The sequence below is a fragment of the Coturnix japonica genome, chromosome Z, assembly GCF_054131305.1.
Source record: "Coturnix japonica strain WE chromosome Z, WE-NBRP24, whole genome shotgun sequence".
Taxonomy (NCBI): Eukaryota; Metazoa; Chordata; class Aves; order Galliformes; family Phasianidae; genus Coturnix; species Coturnix japonica.
Window position 1 is genome coordinate 26,289,069 of NC_140702.1, and position 18,746 is coordinate 26,307,814.

The following is an 18,746-nucleotide window of genomic DNA, read 5'->3' on the forward strand; positions in this document are numbered from 1 at the left end:
TTCTTCACAGTAATGCTTTGTAAGACAGCTTAGTTAATACTGCTAGGTTTTAGTTGATACATATTTTCCCATAAGAGCAATTAAGTATTATGAAATGTAAGAGCCTCTGTGCCTCAGTAATGAGGCATCCAAGTGCAGAAGTAATATTTCTTTGGTACTTAACATCATTTTTATGAAGGAACGTTATTCTTAATACTTCAGGTCAGAAAAAAGCAAAAGTTTTTAGGCTACACATGCTGGCAATACTTGTACTGGGATTAATCTAATTATACTAATAAATAAGACAATTTGAGAGCAATGAATGCTTGGTCTGTGGAGCATAGAGGAGGATGAATAAATGGGAAGGTAGCAACCTTTCTGCCTGGATAAATAAGGTTGGATAGCAAGGGCAAAATTCAAGTGTACTGTGATATGTATATGTATAATAAACACCATACGCTCTCAGTTGTACAAAGAATATAAAGGTTTGGGCCTTTTTATTCTGAGTTGCAGGGAACTGGTGATAATAATTGGTAGTCATGAGGCCTGTGCAAAAGTTGAGTCTGTTATCCTGGAGTAGTGCCATTTTCATTGAAACTTTCCAATTGAATGAGAAAGCAAGTGACATAGATGTGTACACAGTAGTGAATTTTAAAAAGTATTGATGTGTAATATTCTACATTTTTCCTTTTTTTTTTTTTTTTTTTTTTGAAAAAGGAAAAATAGTAGTATTATTTAACTCTACAAAAAATAAATAAATAAATAAATAAATAAAAATTGACTGCATATCAATACTAACCATTAGAAAGGTGTTTTCCTGTCAGACAACGCACACTCTTCTGTTATTCGTTCATTCACATACATATATGACAGATTGTTTGATAGTTACTGAAAAATATTTTCTTATATACTAGCCAATCTGTAGTGTTAGCTATTGTATACATAGATCACTTTGCCCTGGTAAACTTGTTTTTAGTCATTCATGTCATTTTATTAATGCACGGTTCATACTGTGATGTTTCTTCTGAAAGCTGAATAAAATATTTCAGTTAAAATTATTATGAATATAGAAATAAGACAGTAAGCCATAACTTCCTACTGTTTGTATCTGTTTTCCCATATGCATAATGGGAATCTGGCATCCACCATCTGACTCACTACCCATCATTATTTACAGCCTGTAAAAGAAGTTGGGGAGGTGCTCCTCAGGGAAGACAGGGCTTTGGCATGGACTAATGATCCCCGGGGAATCTCTGAAAGTCTTTCCTACTTGCATTGTAGGTGTATGCAGTGATGCTGTCATCACAGGTGTGGCAGTTACTTATTTTGGACAAGATGGACTCAGTTTTCTCGTTCTGTGTTGTTGGGCAAAGAATTAAGTGAAATCTGCTTTCATGTATGAAAAGGCCAAAGATGAGAAGCTTTCAGTGCAAGTAGTTTGGTTGTTGAAGTATGATAGGATGAATTTATGATGTAAAACTGTACTCCTGGCTTTATTCCTCTTGTCTCAAGCTGAATTCTTTGTAGGCCCTTGGAGACAGAAATCTAGTTGAGGCCTACAGGAGGTGATTTCCTTTACCAGGAACTCCATAATCATAATGGACTTCCTTAGCAAACTGATTACACAAGGATATTTCAAGATAGGATAAAATAAACTCTGAAATGGTCTACTTTTGTCTTATGACCTATAAGAGGAAGACAGGCCACAGGCAGGGAGGAATTGAAAAGCAGATGTGGCACTTAGCACAGCTGCTGTCTAAGAAACAAGACCTGTAGGCTCAGGTGACAGAAGCTGCTTTGGAAAAACTGTGAAGTCAGAATCACTGTCTCATCGTCATGAGATACACTATCAGGTCAGAGCACCTATGAAGACTGGGTCTGAAATTTAGTACAGTTTCTAAGGCGAACATTATGATATTTGATGTCTGAGGGGCTATTGTTGATGGGTGAATCACTTGGAAGGATTTCCTTTAGAAGAAGTCATGATAATTAAAAGGTTGAATACCTGTTGAAAAAAGCTAATAAAACATTTTCTCATAAATGTAACATAATAATAATAATAGTAATAATAATAATACTCCCCCCCTCCCTTTCTTTTAAAGCAGCCATCAAATACTACTATTTGTTTCCAATAAGCTATTCCACTCAACTCTGGTTATGTTGAATGAGACAATGCTGGAAACTTCAACTGGTCATGTATTTTTGAAACCTTAGTATTTTTGAAACCTTCAGGAAGTAATCCCATAATTAATAACAATTTACAATCATACTGTTTTTAATTATTATTTTAGTACTGTTGTTGGCACTTTGATTTACAGTCTTTTTTATTTGAAGTATATTTTAGAATTGCAAAGATCCAATTTCTGTGGGTTTCTAAGCAATAGTCTCAGGAATTTAGATTTTGTTGCAAGGGTACATAACATTTATATTGGTTTTGGCTGTTTGCACCCTAATAAAACAACAAAGCTATGAGAACAAATAGCATGATAATTAGTTCTAGGTTACTAAATTTAGTAGTAAATACATTATGAACGGGATCTGAAAGTAAAGTTAAAAGAAGACACAATAAGAAGTTCTCTGTGGCATGGCTTTGTAGTATTTGAGGACAAGATCCTAATTTCTGCAGTTGTGAATCCTAATTCCTGCAGATGAGAAGTTAAATTGTATTTAGTAGAAATCTAGGAAAATGATACAAGTTACCATTACAGCTTATTTTAGTTATTCTCGCGGGGTCATTATTGAGTTCTGGCTGCATCATAGCTGTAAGAGTAGCTCTTTCATGTTTTGTGGATGGAGAGTAACATAAGGCACTGAGGCTAGCAGCCCTATGTGGAATGAGTTTGCATTCAGACAAGTAACAACAGCACATAAAGAAGCACTAACAACCTGCAGCATACTTTTCTTCACAGGTAGGATCTGTGGAGATAAGGTAGGCACTTGCAAGGCTTTAGGTAACTCTGCTTACCCGTTACTTTAGTTGCCTTATGGTAGCTAACAGAATGAAAAGCTCTAAAGAGAGAGGCTTGAGTGTTATGTTTCATTTTTTTCTAGAACTCATTGGTGAAGGGAGCACTCTGTTGAGACCAGGATTCAAAGCCTTTTAGATCTCTAGGTTGGTTCTTTCAAGGCAGAACGCGAATTTAGAGGATGATGATGCCAGTGCTCTTAACGTATTGCAGTTCCCTAATGTACCACACATATAGGATTGGGAGTTAATTTTGTGTCCTTCACTATATGAGAGATCTAACTATGTCAGAAGAATGCCTTTATCAGCTGTAATCTTTTCTACCAGTGTTCTATCTTTCCTGTTAAAAAGTTGCTTGGATGCAGAAACAACACAATGTTCATTGACTCAGTACAGAAGAAAGCACAACTTTACAGGTAGTTGATAGAAAGTTCCTTGTTCTTCCCAGTTCTTGATTTTATTTGTTGATGTTATGTTGTCAATGCAGAAATGTGTTTATGAATGCCCTGTTTGTCTTGCAAGTGGTATTATAAAACAGGTCTTCTTTCTTCCATATAGCTTTTATATGAAATGTGTTCAAAGAGAGACTTCTGAGTGTTGCACACACTCTTCCCAGAGCTTATGAGAACATACCTAGACTATACTAATTGTAATGGGGACTTTAAATAACTTTGGCAAAGGTAGCAGGTTCTAGTTCAAGCTCAAATAGTATACAACAGCTTCCTTTCAGCATCTCCTCCACTTAGTTCTAAATTGTACAAAGCATCAAGGTACTCAGGATGAAATACGTGAGGCAACCTGTGGCTCTTTTGCACAGAATTCACAGGTTACAATTTAGTCTAAACTGATCTTCTGTCTGATTTGTTGGACAGAGCAGTCACTCAGTGCTCACATTCTGCTTGGTTGCTTCTCTTTTTTCCTGCATGGCCAGTAGATGCTGGTAGAGGAGGCATTAATGTAGCTGAGACATCCTCTTTAGGGACTGAAGAGACTTAGAGACAGAAACATCCCTGCATATTCTGATACTCATTGATAGTTAACACTAAGAAGAATCTCAGTTCAAAGTTTCTAATCTATGAAAGAGCTCTTTAAGTTAGCTATAGGGCCATACTTACATATGCCTATCTACTCGTCATAATCATCTTGCTGTATCTGCTTGCTTCTTGGGGTCCTCTCACAATTGTATCAAACATTTTTCATTCTCCCTACAAAGTTTCTGTGTGGGATTTTTTCTTTTTTTTTTTTTTCTTTCTTTCTTTCTTTTTTTTTTTTAAATTTTCTGTGAGGATCCACTGGCTTTCTATATTACCCAGATTATAAAGATTGCAACCTATAAATTATAAGAAGTTCTGGGGACATGGGCTAATTTATTTGGTTTCTCTAGTTGTAAAGTTACAGGTTCTATCTACTGTCAAACACTGAAATGCCTTCAGGACCCCTCATTGTTGGTGTCTGGAGCTTATAAGACTTTCAACATCAGTCCAGGCACAGGTCCAAAGATTCTGGGTAATTTTTCAGATATTACAGGCATCCATACCTGAAGTTGTCAAGATTTATTCCTGTCTGATGTTTGATAAAGACAGTATTCTGATTTGATCAGCAGACTCCCAGCCAGACCTTACAGAATTGAGTGGCTGAGTATGTATTTCATCACATGGAATAAGTTAGTATCGGTGTTGACGATTTACGAAGTGTCAAATCTTCATTAAGTAGCAGTGAAAGCTGAGATGGATCTGTAAGTGTGAGTTAATGCAGGGAATGATTTGAACAGTAGCTTAATATTTCTGTGCAATTTCTTGAATTGCTGTTGGCATCAAACTTTGCTAGTGATGTAAGTAAGAACAGTATATTTGTTCTTAGTTTTTCTCATGCAGCTGAAGACTTGTCAAAATTTAGAATAGTTCTGAGATAAAATTGTATGGTGGATGGTAGGAAATATTGTATCACCTAGCAGCTTTCAGTTTCCAAGAGGGTATGATTGACTACACCAAGTAGAGTGGTGCAGTTGATACACTGGAGGGAAGGGAAGCCATCCAAAGGGACCTGGGCAGGATAGAGAAGTGGACCTCTCCTGTGAAGAAAGGCTGAGAGAACTGGGCTTGTTTAGCTTGGAGAAAAGAAGACTTTGGTGAGACCTCATTGTGGCCTTCCAATACTTGGAGTGTATGAACAGGAGGGGTTATGACAGTTTGTGTGGGTTGATAGTGATAGGACAACGGGGAATGGTTTTAAACTAAGGCAGGAGAGATTTAGGCTAGACAATAGGAGGAAGTTTCTCACTCAAAGGGTGGTGACATGCTGGAAGAGCTTAACCAGAGAGGTTGTGGATGCCCCATCCCTGGAGGCATTCAAGGCCAGGCTGGATGTGGCTCTGGACAGCCTGGTCTGGTGGTTGGTGACCTTGCACACATCAGGGGGGTTGAAACTAAATTATCATCATGGTCCTTTTCAAAACAGGCCATTCTGTGATTCTGTCATTCTATGATTACATGGTGATACAGTTTATTTATTTGGAGATGTGGTGATAGCATGAAGTCTAAGTGCCAGATGTCTAATAATGATTGCATCATTTAGATTATAACAGGTTAATAGATTTTAACTGTTTTTGTAGCTGTATAAGTGAAACTGGAAGAATGGGCATGAAAATGGCAAGTTCAATTTTCTAAATAATCCTTTAAGTGTGACTATTTTGAACTCAGGAAAAAAATGCACTTAACCTTAGGCTGACATATTGTTCTTCTGTTTTAAGAGTTTTCCTCTACGCAGCTTTTGGAGCAACAGCCATGGCAGTGACACAATATAAATAGTGAATAACTGAAACAAGCAGTTCATGAATGCCTAGTTGTCTGAAATTTGTTTTTGTAAGTGGATAAACATTTATCAAGCATATTTACATTAAAACAAAAACAAAAACAAAAACAAAAAACCAAAAAAACCCCACTTTGTATGAATTAATCAGAATAGGAAATAACAAAGTGATTCACATGAACATACAGCTTATTCTGAATCTATACAGAAAACACATCATTGTGAATCACCTGTGTGCAAGCTGTAAGAGCAGCAGGAACCTTGTGATTCATCCTTTTGAGGCACCACCAAGTTAAACAGGAAGCTCCTTTGACCAGTGTCTGTGTGGTTTTGAGGAATATGGTTTGCCTCTTGCCAGCTTTGCCCTTAAAATATTATGTTGTAATGTGGAGGAACTATAAATCAGATAAATAAGCACCTAACTTACTGTTTGTAGTTTGTACAGTCCCATGAACCATCTCTATCCATCTGATAGCTTGTCTGCAAATCCACTGTGCTCTCTGACCAACAAAAGTGTTGCTCCTTTGATGGAAAATATATTTAACAGGTTAACAGTATTATCATATGCAGAAATTACTTTTTCTTTCTTAAAAAGCTTATACCATTTGCTTGCACAAGCCCGTCTGACCTGCATTTGCAACCAGCACATACATACATACAAGCAGACATTTAAGCACCTAATAAAACAGCCTAAAAAGACAAATCCAGGCAGAGTATTAATTCCATGCAAGTACGTACAGTCTGAAGAATGTGCATCCATTGAAGAATTGTAGATACAAATAGAAAGTGTGGACTGTACCTAAAGGCAGAAAATACTTTATGCAATTCTCTTGCATAAAGAGTATGAGTGGAGGCTTAAAAACATTGTTGGCAACCTACAGAGTGAGAACTCCCTGCTGACTTTATAGAAGATACTGCAGCGCTATGCAATTACTGCTGTGCATATTGCATTGTTTGATGTGTTCTTCTGGGACCTTGCGTTCAGCTTCAATAGGGATAGGGCCAGAATAGTCTGCTAAGCTTGGAATACAGAAAATATTATTTTGAACCTTTTTTTTTTTTTTTTTTGAAGTATAATATTAGTCCAAGTACAAACATTTCTCCCTTTCAGAGAGATAGCTTCTAAGAAGCTGCTGAGAAGGTCAAGCAATGACCTGGCAAGAACAGCCCCTAAAACACAGGATGAATTCTTTATTTCAAGAACTCTTATTTTCATTCAAAAAAAGGTTACACAAAAAATCAGATCACATGAAATAGGTGTTAAATAGCTGCCCTAATTGGAACAAAGAAGTATCTTTTTGTTCAAAAGATTCATCTTGTAATTCCTGTTATTCAGGACATGGTGAAATTGAAAAATAAAGCCTACAACTGAGTAGAAATTCGTATTTTAAATTTTTTCTCCAGTAGAAAAATAAAACTCCATGCCTAATGTTTGAAATCTTTCAAAAGAATCTTGGTAATGGAGCAGCCCTTTGCATGCTTGTCACAGTCGGAAACACACTTTCAGACCACCAGTGACTGTGCATCTCTGCTTGTGAATGGTTGTATTTGTGTATATTTTTTATGAAAAGAAAAAAAACTAAAATAATACTGTGGTTGAGAAGAGTAGTTATCTATTAAGTAAAGCTTGAATAGAGGAGTTATTTTAACTGAGATGGATGTAAAAACTGTTTCTTAGAAATGCATGAAGCGGAGTGTAAGGGCAAGCTAATCATGATTTGCAGCATGCCCCTTGTAAGTGGAAGGAAACACCTGCCCAGAGCCTGAGCTGTTGGTTCTGTAAAGCATTAATGTGCCCCAGTTAGAGGTGTTCATATGGGTCAATAAAAGATATATTAAGTAAGAAGCTGTGCAGAGCTGGTGAAAACAGCCTCCATGAGATGGACTGTGCTGTGAAGCTTCTGAAAAACCATATGCATTTGCTGTTTTGATACTTGCTTGGGCACTCTGCCTGGTGACCGCAGCTGGCCAGATGTACACCTCTGTGTCTTCAGGGCACTAGGGAAGAAGGACAGCAAGCAGCAGGCTTGTAGGATGAGGAATAAGCTCTGCTTTTTGCTCTCCACTAAGTCTGAGGGTCCTTTACCAGCCAGACAGCCACCTGTGTTTTCAGGATAAAGTACTTTACTGCAAGGCAGCAGCTAAACTAACCTCTTTACAGTGACAGTTTATTTTATCTTGTGTCTGTTTTAATTCAGATAGAGCCAACAGTTTCTTGTCTCGGGGATTTGTAGTATCACTCTACCTCATCATCTCAGGGCATGGAAACATGGAAGGATCCCAGCTTTGATTAAGGATGAGACCTAGGATAAGACCATTAAGAATCAGACCTAGCTCTAGTTCATTCAGTACTGAGGATCCAGTTTTGAAGATCCAGTGCTTTTAGGCACTTAATTGTAAAAACACATAAATACCTAGTACTAGAAAAGTGGGGGGGGGGGGGGGGGGAGGGGGGCGGGGGGGGAAACGGTGAGAATACTAGTTCATCAAGGAATATTTATAATCTAAATGTTTGATGTAAAGTAAGTAAGTTTGATGTAAAGTAAGTGCCCACACTGGCAGACACTGTCCTAACTCTGGGTCTTTGCTTTGTGTGAAGTACTGTGTTAATACTGTTTGCCCAATATCTGTCTGTCTGTAAGCTGGACTTACTTAAGAGTTTAGGTTTGAGTGCATGCAACACGCTACCATTCGTCTGGGAATCTCAGGTGTCACAGCAAAGCCACAGCACAGACAACAGGGAAGACAGGCATTTCAGTTAAGCACCCAGGGTTCTTGGACTGCATCTTTATCCCAAATTCAGGTTGTTACAGCTTTGCTGCTGTTGGTCAAAAAGCAGACTCTTCTTAATCAAATGTTGTGGCTACATATTCTGTTGTTTTTACTCTGAAACTATTCATATCATTTACACATGTGTACTTCTGTTGTAACATGTATTCCTTCAGGCATTTTCTAGGATGCTTGTAATTATATGTCACTCCTAGGCATTTATATATGACCCATCTACTTACTACTCCAAGTCAGCATCTCAAATTTTTGGGTACCTTTTCTTTATACTACCATCTGAAGAAGCATAAAGAAAAGCATGTGTGTCAGGTTGGGAACTGGGTCACTGGATTGTAGAGGATTTCCCTACCTGAAACTGACTCTCAAGCCCCTTTATTTATCTACTATTGCCAGCAACTTCAGAGTGGGCCTTTGTCATTTGCCAGTACTGCCTAATTAGTGCCAAAGGAAACATCCTTAGGATTTGGACAGGCTCTTACATGATTCCTGCCAGGCATTCATGATGAGCAAACATTTTCAGATCTGGAGAAAATGAACTGCAGATTGTTCAACTTGTATGGGCTCTTTTTGTGTGGATGAATTGCTCATTCTAAGCAGCAGCTGTGCCTGTGGTCATGCCTGTTAACTTTTCTCACTTGATCTGAGGTGTGAAGCCCATGAAAAGATCCCAGGTGTGTGTTACTGCCAGAATCAACAGAGATGCTGCCCATGTGCCTGAACCTATTTTTATTCCTTTGCTCAAAGCTCAACCTCTGAGGCATTTTTTTCCCTAAGACTTATCTAGGAGGTGATTGGTGGATGTCACTGTGTTGTAATCAACATCACTTTGTGGACAATTTTACATTTGAAAGCATTTCTTTGAAGATGTTTGCCTTCAAAAGGTTGTGACCAGAAGTGTTTACTGGCAGAAGATCTGGCCTGTGACCACATAACTTGGTATGGGAGACTGGGGGATGGTACTGTTTTATCCTGTGAAGGTGGGGAAACAACCTGGTGCCTCCCTGCTCCCTCTTATCTGCTGGCTGAAATTTACAAGGCCTGGAAGATGGGAACAAAGGAGTTCATGCTGAGATCCAAAAGTTGTCATTCCAAAAAAGGCTGACTTTGGACTTATGAATTAGTTTGTACCGTTACTGTTAGTAATCATCAACTGAACAGCACAAACTCCAATGACCCATCACTACTGAAGATAAACATTTGAACTATGAAAAAAGCAGGAATCCTGGTGGTGACTATCTCTTGCTTTCTACAAAGACACCTTCATTTTATTTTTTCTCCTTTCTATCACCCATCTTCCCTTTCCCATCTCTGTAAGCAACAAGAATTTGTATTAAACTGGTCCAGCTATCATTTAACTCATTGTGTCTTAATCTTGCTGTCTGGTACATATATATTAAAGAACCTTCTCTCCCTCCTACAATTGGAGCAAGATACTGTGCCTTTGTTCTGTGTGGGTAGCTCAGGGGTGAGGAGTCTTTCTGACCCACAAGCATCCTGGGCCCAAGAAGGAACTCCTCAGCATATGTAGCCACAGCATTTTATTAGATCCGAGCAAAGATTTTAGACATAAACACCACTCTTTATCTCCCATTAGGCACGAGGGGAATGGAGCATTTTGTTCCTCTTTAATTTTTGTTTTCTGTTGCTTCTCTTATGCTGTTAATTTATTGAAAGTTGTTTTTGGTGTCTTTTATTTTGCTCCCTGTAAGAGCTACTAAAAGCAGGTAAATGTCAATGACTTTAAATAGATTCCAAAGGTTCTCACTCTATGCTCTTTTATACCACTGCCAGACCACTGCAGCACTACTCTCCTGGCATAATTTCTGACTTCCATGTGTGAAGGGAGAATCGAATGCTGCCTGCCCTGTAGTTCAGAGCATCACTGATACCTGGTTTTGGTGTTGCTGAGGTTAATAAAATACTGAGAAGCACTTCCCATCTTTCAGGTGTTAAAAAAGGGGGATCTGTTATTAAGCATGTGATTTTGTCATTAAGAATTTAAAGGTAATTTTATACTCCTTTGAAAGGTTTATGTAGTATCGTAGTTCGTTTCCAGTATAATGTTAAAAAAAAGTACAAAACAAAATCTCAGCAACCCCACAACAAAATGTAGAAAGGTTTGATGGAATGTCTCTGCTAAAAAGAAACAAAAATATTCTACTTCATGTCATTTGTTTCACCAGTTTGGAAAAAGTTGGTGACTTATCTTGCTGATTCTCACACATTTCATAACCCCTAGATGAAGAGTGCAGAAGAAGAAAAATGCTTATTTTCATCACTGTAGAATTTATCTTGTGTTTGACAATATGTCTGCAACCATGACAGATTTTTCATAAGTGTATTGATTACCTTAGCAACATAGAAAGCATGCGTAATTTGCTTACAAGATTTTTTCTTGCTTGCTTAAGTGTTCAAGTCCAGGAAGAGATGCTGTTGTCTTTTCTGAATGAAATACTGCCCAGGTCTGCATTCTTTCTTGGGTAAGAAGTGATCAATGTATCACAATGTGCACAGGTCATGCCTGGATTGTTAAAGCTGGCAATTTGAGAAGGGAAGAGCTAATCCTCTCATAGTTTAATCAGAGACGGTCTGTGAAGAACTAGGCCTTTCTGAAGCAAGCTGAACCCAAACCTTATGCACCGCCCAGGGCTCAGGGCTGTTTAACTTTTGTGTTGCTTTTTTGTCTAAGCAGCTTGTTACTCTGCTTTGGTGTGCTCATTCTATCTGCAGAAACCTGTAAGTACAGCTGGTGACCAGAGTGTGCCAAAAGGAAGCTATCCTGGAAAAAGCATGGAACAATACTAAGTAGTGGTAGACAAGAGCAGAGATTTAATAAAAATAGAAATGTTAGGAGTTCACTTATATGTCTTTCCCATAGTCTACTTCTACATGATTTTTTTTTTATCATATTGCTAGATGCTGTTTTTTCTGTTGCACTATCTGTCTTGTGTTGAAGGCAGACTCTTCCATGCAGTATACTTGGATTATGTATCTCACCTCATTGTTATCTCCCAAGAGACCTAGAATTTCTGTTCATACTTAGTTTCCTAGGATAAACTTATTTGTATTTAACAAAGAAATCAATGATTTACCTATTTTTCTCCCTGCTTTTAACCAGATAGACAAGAAAATTGTTCGTACGGAAATTGGAGTCCTTCTTCGCCTTTCACATCCCAACATTGTAAGTTCAGTCACGTTTCACTCCATGTTTTCAAAAAAAATGTATAATAATAATCTTTCTGAGAACTCCACGTTGACTACTGTTGTTCATTTATGTAGACTTGCAGGAATCTTAGTTAAAACTTTGGTTTCTCCTCATGTCTTCATTAGCAATTAATTATGCAAGACCATTGAATTATACTTTAAATTAAATTATTGAGGTTACTAAATTATTCTCACAGAACTGAGTGAGAAACTGTGCAAAAGGAGTTCTGTAAAGGATAAGAGGAATTTGGCATTGCCGATCTTCAGTGGGAATTCAGCTTACTGTAGCAGATCAGCAGAGGGATCTTAACAACCATTAAAGAAAGCAAGTCCTAAAACTGCTATATTCCACAGAGGTTATGGTGGTGTGAGTACAACAAAAACAACAACAAAAAAAAAAAACACCACAGAGGAATGCTAAAACGATAAAGGTAAGCCAACCACTCTCCCTAGCCCATCCCACTCCCCCCTTTCTCAAAAACAAACAGACAAACGAACAAAAAAGGTAAAAGAAATCCAAACCCAACAAGGCTGAGAGAATGTTTACAGTAATTTACTTGACTGCAAGGTAAAGGAGATACCAACTTCAGCTGTTATCATCCTCTACATTACTGGCTGTGGTCTGTGTCTTGCTGTTGGCACTGTGATATGCTATACAAGAATAAAAAATATGAAGAATGAATGCTATGATTTTCATTGTCTTTTACCAGATAAAACTGAAGGAAATATTTGAGACCCCTACAGATATCAGCCTTGTTCTAGAATTGGTCACAGGTGGAGAACTATTCGACAGGTAAGCTGTCTTTACATATCACTCTGTGTATTTCCTCCTGGGATGTTATGGTCCTGTTTTTAGCTTCGCACCTAATCTGTGTCTTAGTAAATACTGGAGTTATTTCATCAACATACAATTTCTTCACATGAGACTAAATCTGCAGGAACTGGTTTAAAAATGTTTTTGGAAATGTAAGTATTGGGCAGGTTTTTTTGTTTTTTTTTTGTTTTTGTTTGTTTGTTTTTTAAGGATTATGTGAGTTGAGAATGGAAGAAATGGATAGTGAATTATGAAGAGCCCATATGGTACAAGGAAAATGTTTAGCAGGTGTGTGATGTCTGTGTGTGCTGACAGAAGTAGGAGGCAAGTCATTATGAAAAACGGTAGATGATAACCAGCCAGCCAGGAGGACAGTATTACGTCAGATAATAAGTTGATAAGTGGAGTAGCAAGAAACAGAGACTATCTTACTTCTAATGTTTACTGAGGTGCAAGTTTTGTGAAAAGATTATGGCTGTTGTCCAGACAAGCACTCTGCCACCCCTGCTGAGTTGGTGTAAGGAGTAGCCTGGACTTAGCAGGCAGTGAGGCCAAGCAGCTCAGATCTCTTTCTTGGGAAAGTAGCATTAATAAATCAACATGAAAAGGGTCACGGCCTTTCATCCTGTGGCAGTGCCTCTTGTAAGCCATAGGAAAAGACATCCCTTCAAGGAAAACCTCATATGTAATCCTGGGAAATGTACCACCATGGAGAAAGTTATCCTGTACTTAATGGAACTAGATGCGGTAGTGATGATGTTTGGAATTAATCTGAATGATAATACCAACTCCTAAGATACAGATAACAATGATAAGTGCATGACCTGTGTGGTGGAAAGTGGTACAGAGTGCACCATCATCATGTGCCAGCACCCTGGTGGGAATTAACTGGAAGGATAATGGAAGACCAACAGTGGATAATGCAACTAGTCTACTTTGACGATGTAAAGATGGTCTATTTTCCTCCCTGCTGGCAAAATGGTTCAGCCACTCAAAGAAATGGAAACTGGTTCAGCGGCTCCTCCACCTGTACAAACGAGTGTGTTATCCTTTAGAATTAAGTGTTCCTCTTCTTGATAGAGAAGATATAGTGAGTACACACCATGTATCATTCTCTGGTTTTACCTCTGTGACCATGGAGAGGATGTGAGGAAGTGGTGTGAAAAACCCATCTCAGCCCTACAGGCATGGGTACCTGAGTAAGCAACCACAAGAGAGGGTTCTTCCAGGAAAATGGCAGTTCTTCAGACAGATTAAATTATCTGATCTTATTTCTCTGGTTGACAGTGAGCCTTCTGGTTCTCACATATGATAATTCATTCATAAATACAATGATCAGAACTAGAGCCACCCTGCCTCCAGCCAGGTGGAGGAAAGGCATAATTGGATTTGTTGGACTATGTGGTATTGGTGGGCTTTTGGTATAGCTGTCTTCAAGATGGAGGGCATTAAGTATCTGTCTATCTTGCCTGGTCTCTCAGAGGACTCTTCTGTTGTTGCTACAAAAAGATTGACATTAGATTGTTACAGCAGTCCCCATGACCAAGACTCACTGATTCCCACTCATCAGTTGATTCATCAGCTGGAGAACCAGGGAGTAATCAACAAAGACTCTCTCACTCTTCAATTGTCTCATATATCCAATGCAAAAGTCCAGTGGAGAGTGAAGGCTGACAATAAACTACGATGACCTGATTGAAGTTACACCACTGCTAAGCACTGCTGTGTGAGACATGTTAGAAATTCAGTATGAACTAGCACCAAAAACAGCCAAGTGGTATGCCTGATAAGTCATAGCTAATACTTTTTTCTCAATCCTTCTGGGAACAGCATGCAGGCAGTTTGCTTTTATTTGGAGAGGTGTGCAGGATACCTGGAATCAACTGCCCCAGGGGTGGGAACACAGCCCTGTCATTCGTCATGGGCTAATCCAGACTGCATTGGTACAGGGGAAGACTCCTGATTACCAGCAATATGTTAATGGCATTATTGTGTGAGAAATTACAACAGAGGAAGTTACTTGAAATAAGGAAGAAAAAAACAACCTTCAAGCACAACAAAAACAACCCAGGACACCTTTGGCCTTCTTGACCACAAGGACACACTGCTGCCTCAAGGCCAACCTGTTGTCCACCAGGAGCTCTTCAGAACTCCTTTCTAGTAGATCAGCTCCTCACCTGCACTGATGTGCCCCCAAGTGCAGATCTCCACACTTGCTCTTGTTGAGCCTTGTAAGGTTCTGTTCCACACAAATCTCTAGCCAATCCAGATCTCACTGAATGGCAGCACAACCTTCTGGTGCGCTAGCTTTATATCATCAGCAAACTTACTTAAGGGTGCACTGTCTCCCTTCATCATGGTCACTGATGAAGAAGTTAAACAAGACTGGACCCAGTGCTAACCTCTGGGAACAGCACTAATTACAGGACTCCAACTAAACTCTGCACATCTGATCACAACCCTCTGTGCTCTGCCAGTCATGCAGCTCTCAGTCCACCTCACTGTCCACTTGTCTAGCTCACATTTCCTAAGCTTATCAGTTGGGTTATTATGGGAAACGTGTCAAAAGCCATGATGAAGACAAGATGGGTCTAGTCTAGATAGGTCTAGTAAGTGTAAATTAAGTGATATTCTAGTCTCCAGCCCAGTTCTGGTAAATATGACTTTGTCAGATTGTCTGCCACTCCTCTTTCATCCCTGTATATTTGAATCAACATTTTAAACAGTGGCTCTGTGGCAGAGTCTTGGGAGAGTACTTTGATGCTACTTAGTCTTCCAGCCCAATGTGTCCTACAGCAAGTCTGTTTTAGTCACACAGCCCTGATACTGACACTAGTCCTCACTGCAGCCAAGAAAGGATCTTACTGAAAGAAACAGAAACTGAGAAATAGCACAACCATTCAGGTGCATGACAGAGTGATCATGCCAAGATTCAGCCCTCCTTTCTCCATCTGCAAGAATGGTCTCTCTTAAAAATAACCTGTCTGCACTCCACTTGTGAATAGGAAATTGCAGGGCATAAAGCACAATGACAGGATGATGTCATTTTTTATCTCTTTCTCATGATGTTCTTCTTACATAAACTTCTTAGGAAAAGTATCACAGAGTTTAGGCAGTAGACAACATTTATATGAGGAATTAAAGGGATGGAAAGAAAAAATTTGGTTTTACTAGGTTTTTGAATGGCATCATATTGTGCGTACAAAATAAAAAACTCTGTGTGGATACTTTTAAAAGGCAGATTTAAATTGGAAAGCTTTTCTCCATTTGAAAGAAGAAGGCTAAAGGAAGAATTGACGGAATCAACCCTCTGAGTGCTTTCAGATAGATGGGACTGAATTTGAGCTCAAATAAATGAAATCAAACATTTTAATATGAGTTAAAGATCTCAGTAGAACAAGGATTAAATTCAATGACCATCAGGGAATGTAGAATGACTGTATCATAAAAGCTGATGTAGCTTTTCTGTTCAAAATTAGACAACTTATTTATATAAGCATATTGTTAATCAAGATAAATTTTTAATGCACTTCTTCTACGAATAAGTAAACTTTAGATTGTTCCAAGATTTGATTACATACGTACTCACTCTTCTCCCTTTATTATGTTATACCCTTTGATTCTTATTTATTCAATTTTCATTACAGATCTCTCTTTTTCGAATAACGATAATTATCCATAAGGCTGGTTCAGTTATATTTTTCTCTTGCATCTTTATTTTGCCCTCTGTCCCTTCAGCATCCTTTGGTTAAATGTAATGTAATTGCTTTGTACTTTCAAGTTCAATTTTTCCTTCTATTCCTTGCTGCCTTTCATCAGATTCTCAGTCCCTTTGTTGATCTGGTTTTGCTTCTAACAGTTTACCTCTTAACTGTGACAGATCTTGCAGTGCAATGAAGTCTGTTATCTGTCATTTGTGAGATGCCTCTTTTTGAAGTTGATCTTTTCCATTCAGATTTTACTGATATTTGTTGTCAGCAGAATCACTTTTCCAAATATTAATTTCAGAAAAAAAGATCTATTTTAAATTTAAAAGAAAAAAACAACAAAACAACCAAGACTGATTTCATTTTCATCAGAATATATGAAGACTGATAACAATAGCTTTCATTAGCTTCTTTCTTTTTTCAGCTTGATGTGATTATGACAGTCCTTATTTTCTCCTTGTCTGTACTTTGTCATCTTGACTGCAGGGGCTCTTGTTTCTTCCTTCATTTTATTAAGTACACCAACCACTGTCTAAAAATACTGTTTACGAATAAAGGTTTCTCAGCTTGCTTTCATTTCACATTTAATATTATTTCCTCTGAAATTTAGATTTAAGCTGATATTATCTTCTTGTACGGAGTGTAAGTTAACAAAAATAAGACTTTTTTTTCCCCTTAAGAACCTGTCTTTTTAAGAGGTGCTGAAATCATCACTTCTTGTGAACAAAATTTCTTGAAGCTTCTTCTTTCTGCATAGGGAAGTAAGAATAACCAAAGACTTCATCTGCCACAAAAAAAGTGAGTCTTTTATAAATCCATGGCAGATTAGCATCTTTCATTTGTTTCTGATATCTGGTCTCTTTAACTGGTATTTATTTGTCTTTTGAACATGAGTCAGAGCCATGCTTTGGACTGCATTTCACATGAACAAGATAGTATCCCCTCACTCAAGGCTAGCAAAAAAAAAATAAATGAATAAGTCTTTCTGCCTTGACTTACCCAAATGCACTCTATTCATTGAAAAGCAGAATGAAAAACACACAAATTGGCTCTGGTGAAAGTGCTTATTGATATAATAATAGCTCATTTAATGTCATTTCTATGGCAGCAGTAATTAAAATAACAGTAGTTTACAGAATAAAGAGGTGTGTGTTATTGCTTATTTGTAGGCTTTCTAATATAATTTACTGTTCCCTTCCCATGAAGAGTTGTAATAATGCCTTTATACCTGACTGTCAGAATTACTTTTTAAGTCAGTCAGACTCTAGGAGATTCCAATACTCTCTTCAATACAAGAGAAAAAAAAAGAGAGACAGAGAAATGGTTACAATATAAAATACAACTTAGGATGTGGTCAGTGCATGCACTTAGAATCAGATGAAACATCAGGCATCAGAGGACACTCGGTTACAGCTTTATATACGAATAAACAACTCATGTTATGATGATGATGCAATTATAGCACTGGTTGGCTTCATGCCAATGAATGTGAACTGATACAACATTATAGCATGCCTGGCTCTTAACTTCACTGTGGAAGCCTCTTCAGCTAAGACATCTTCATTTAAATTATCCTCTTGTCTTTTGCAATTACTCAAGATAACTTTGCTGGAATTGTTGCGATGAATTTGTCCTTCTGTCTCACTTGAGAAAGAGGACAGTCCTTTTGGAGAGAGGGCAAATTGGTGCCTGCAAAGCTCCTGAGTTTGTTAAATAGTGTCATTACAGACTCCTTGCGATTTCAGCATCACTGGCAAATATGTTCTCTTTCTGCCATGGACTCATCTCAGTAATAATAACACAACCTGCATGCTAGAGAAATGAGGAGAGATGCCACTTAATTTAAATATGAACATTTCCTCAATTATTAACAAATCTAGCATTTAAGTTCATTTGAAGTACAGAGGTTTTGACGGTTCTGTGCAGGTGACAAGATATGTATATTTAACTGCAGCTAACTCTATACCTGTATCTGTATATGTACAGGAAGTCTCTGACAGACTTGAGAGTTCCCTGTGTTTCCCATGCTTTGATTCAAGACATTTCCTGAAATTATAAAACAGGATATGAATGATTTGTGAGTTCTGTTTTTAATTGCGAATGATTATTTATTATGACTGAAGTACAAAGGGAAGACAAAACATTTTAGGAAGTACAGTTATCTGGAGTAATTTGGGCACTAAAGTACTTGTCCTAAACAATGAGTAAATTGATCTTACCATCAAAACCTGAAAAGCAAGTCTGTTCCAGAAAGTGTAACTCTCTGGTCACTGTTGAAGCGTAACTGCTGGAGTAAGGAATGTATTATTACATCCAGGCACTATTAGAGGTGCCAAAGTTGCTGATGGACTGGAGCCAGTGAACCTAGAGTAATCCTGAACTGAGTAACAACAAGTGTTCTTATGCATTAAGATGGGGGTACAAGGTATAAGCACAGTGTATGTTAAGTATGCCACATGTAGATTCACAATTTGATGGCGTT

The 18,746-nt window shown here is 38.1% G+C and overlaps 1 protein-coding gene across 2 annotated transcripts in view; it reads left to right on the forward strand.

Annotated features, from left to right (window-relative positions):
* The window catches only part of CAMK4 (calcium/calmodulin dependent protein kinase IV), a 144,151-nt gene that overhangs the window by 70,082 nt on the left and 55,323 nt on the right, over positions 1 to 18,746 (forward strand). For both annotated transcript variants that reach the window (XM_015849459.3, XM_085529859.1), the window contains 2 exons: positions 11,658 to 11,720; positions 12,454 to 12,536. In XM_015849459.3, coding sequence (XP_015704945.1) covers positions 11,658 to 11,720; positions 12,454 to 12,536 — 146 coding nt within the window. The remainder of the gene's footprint in view (positions 1 to 11,657; positions 11,721 to 12,453; positions 12,537 to 18,746) is intronic.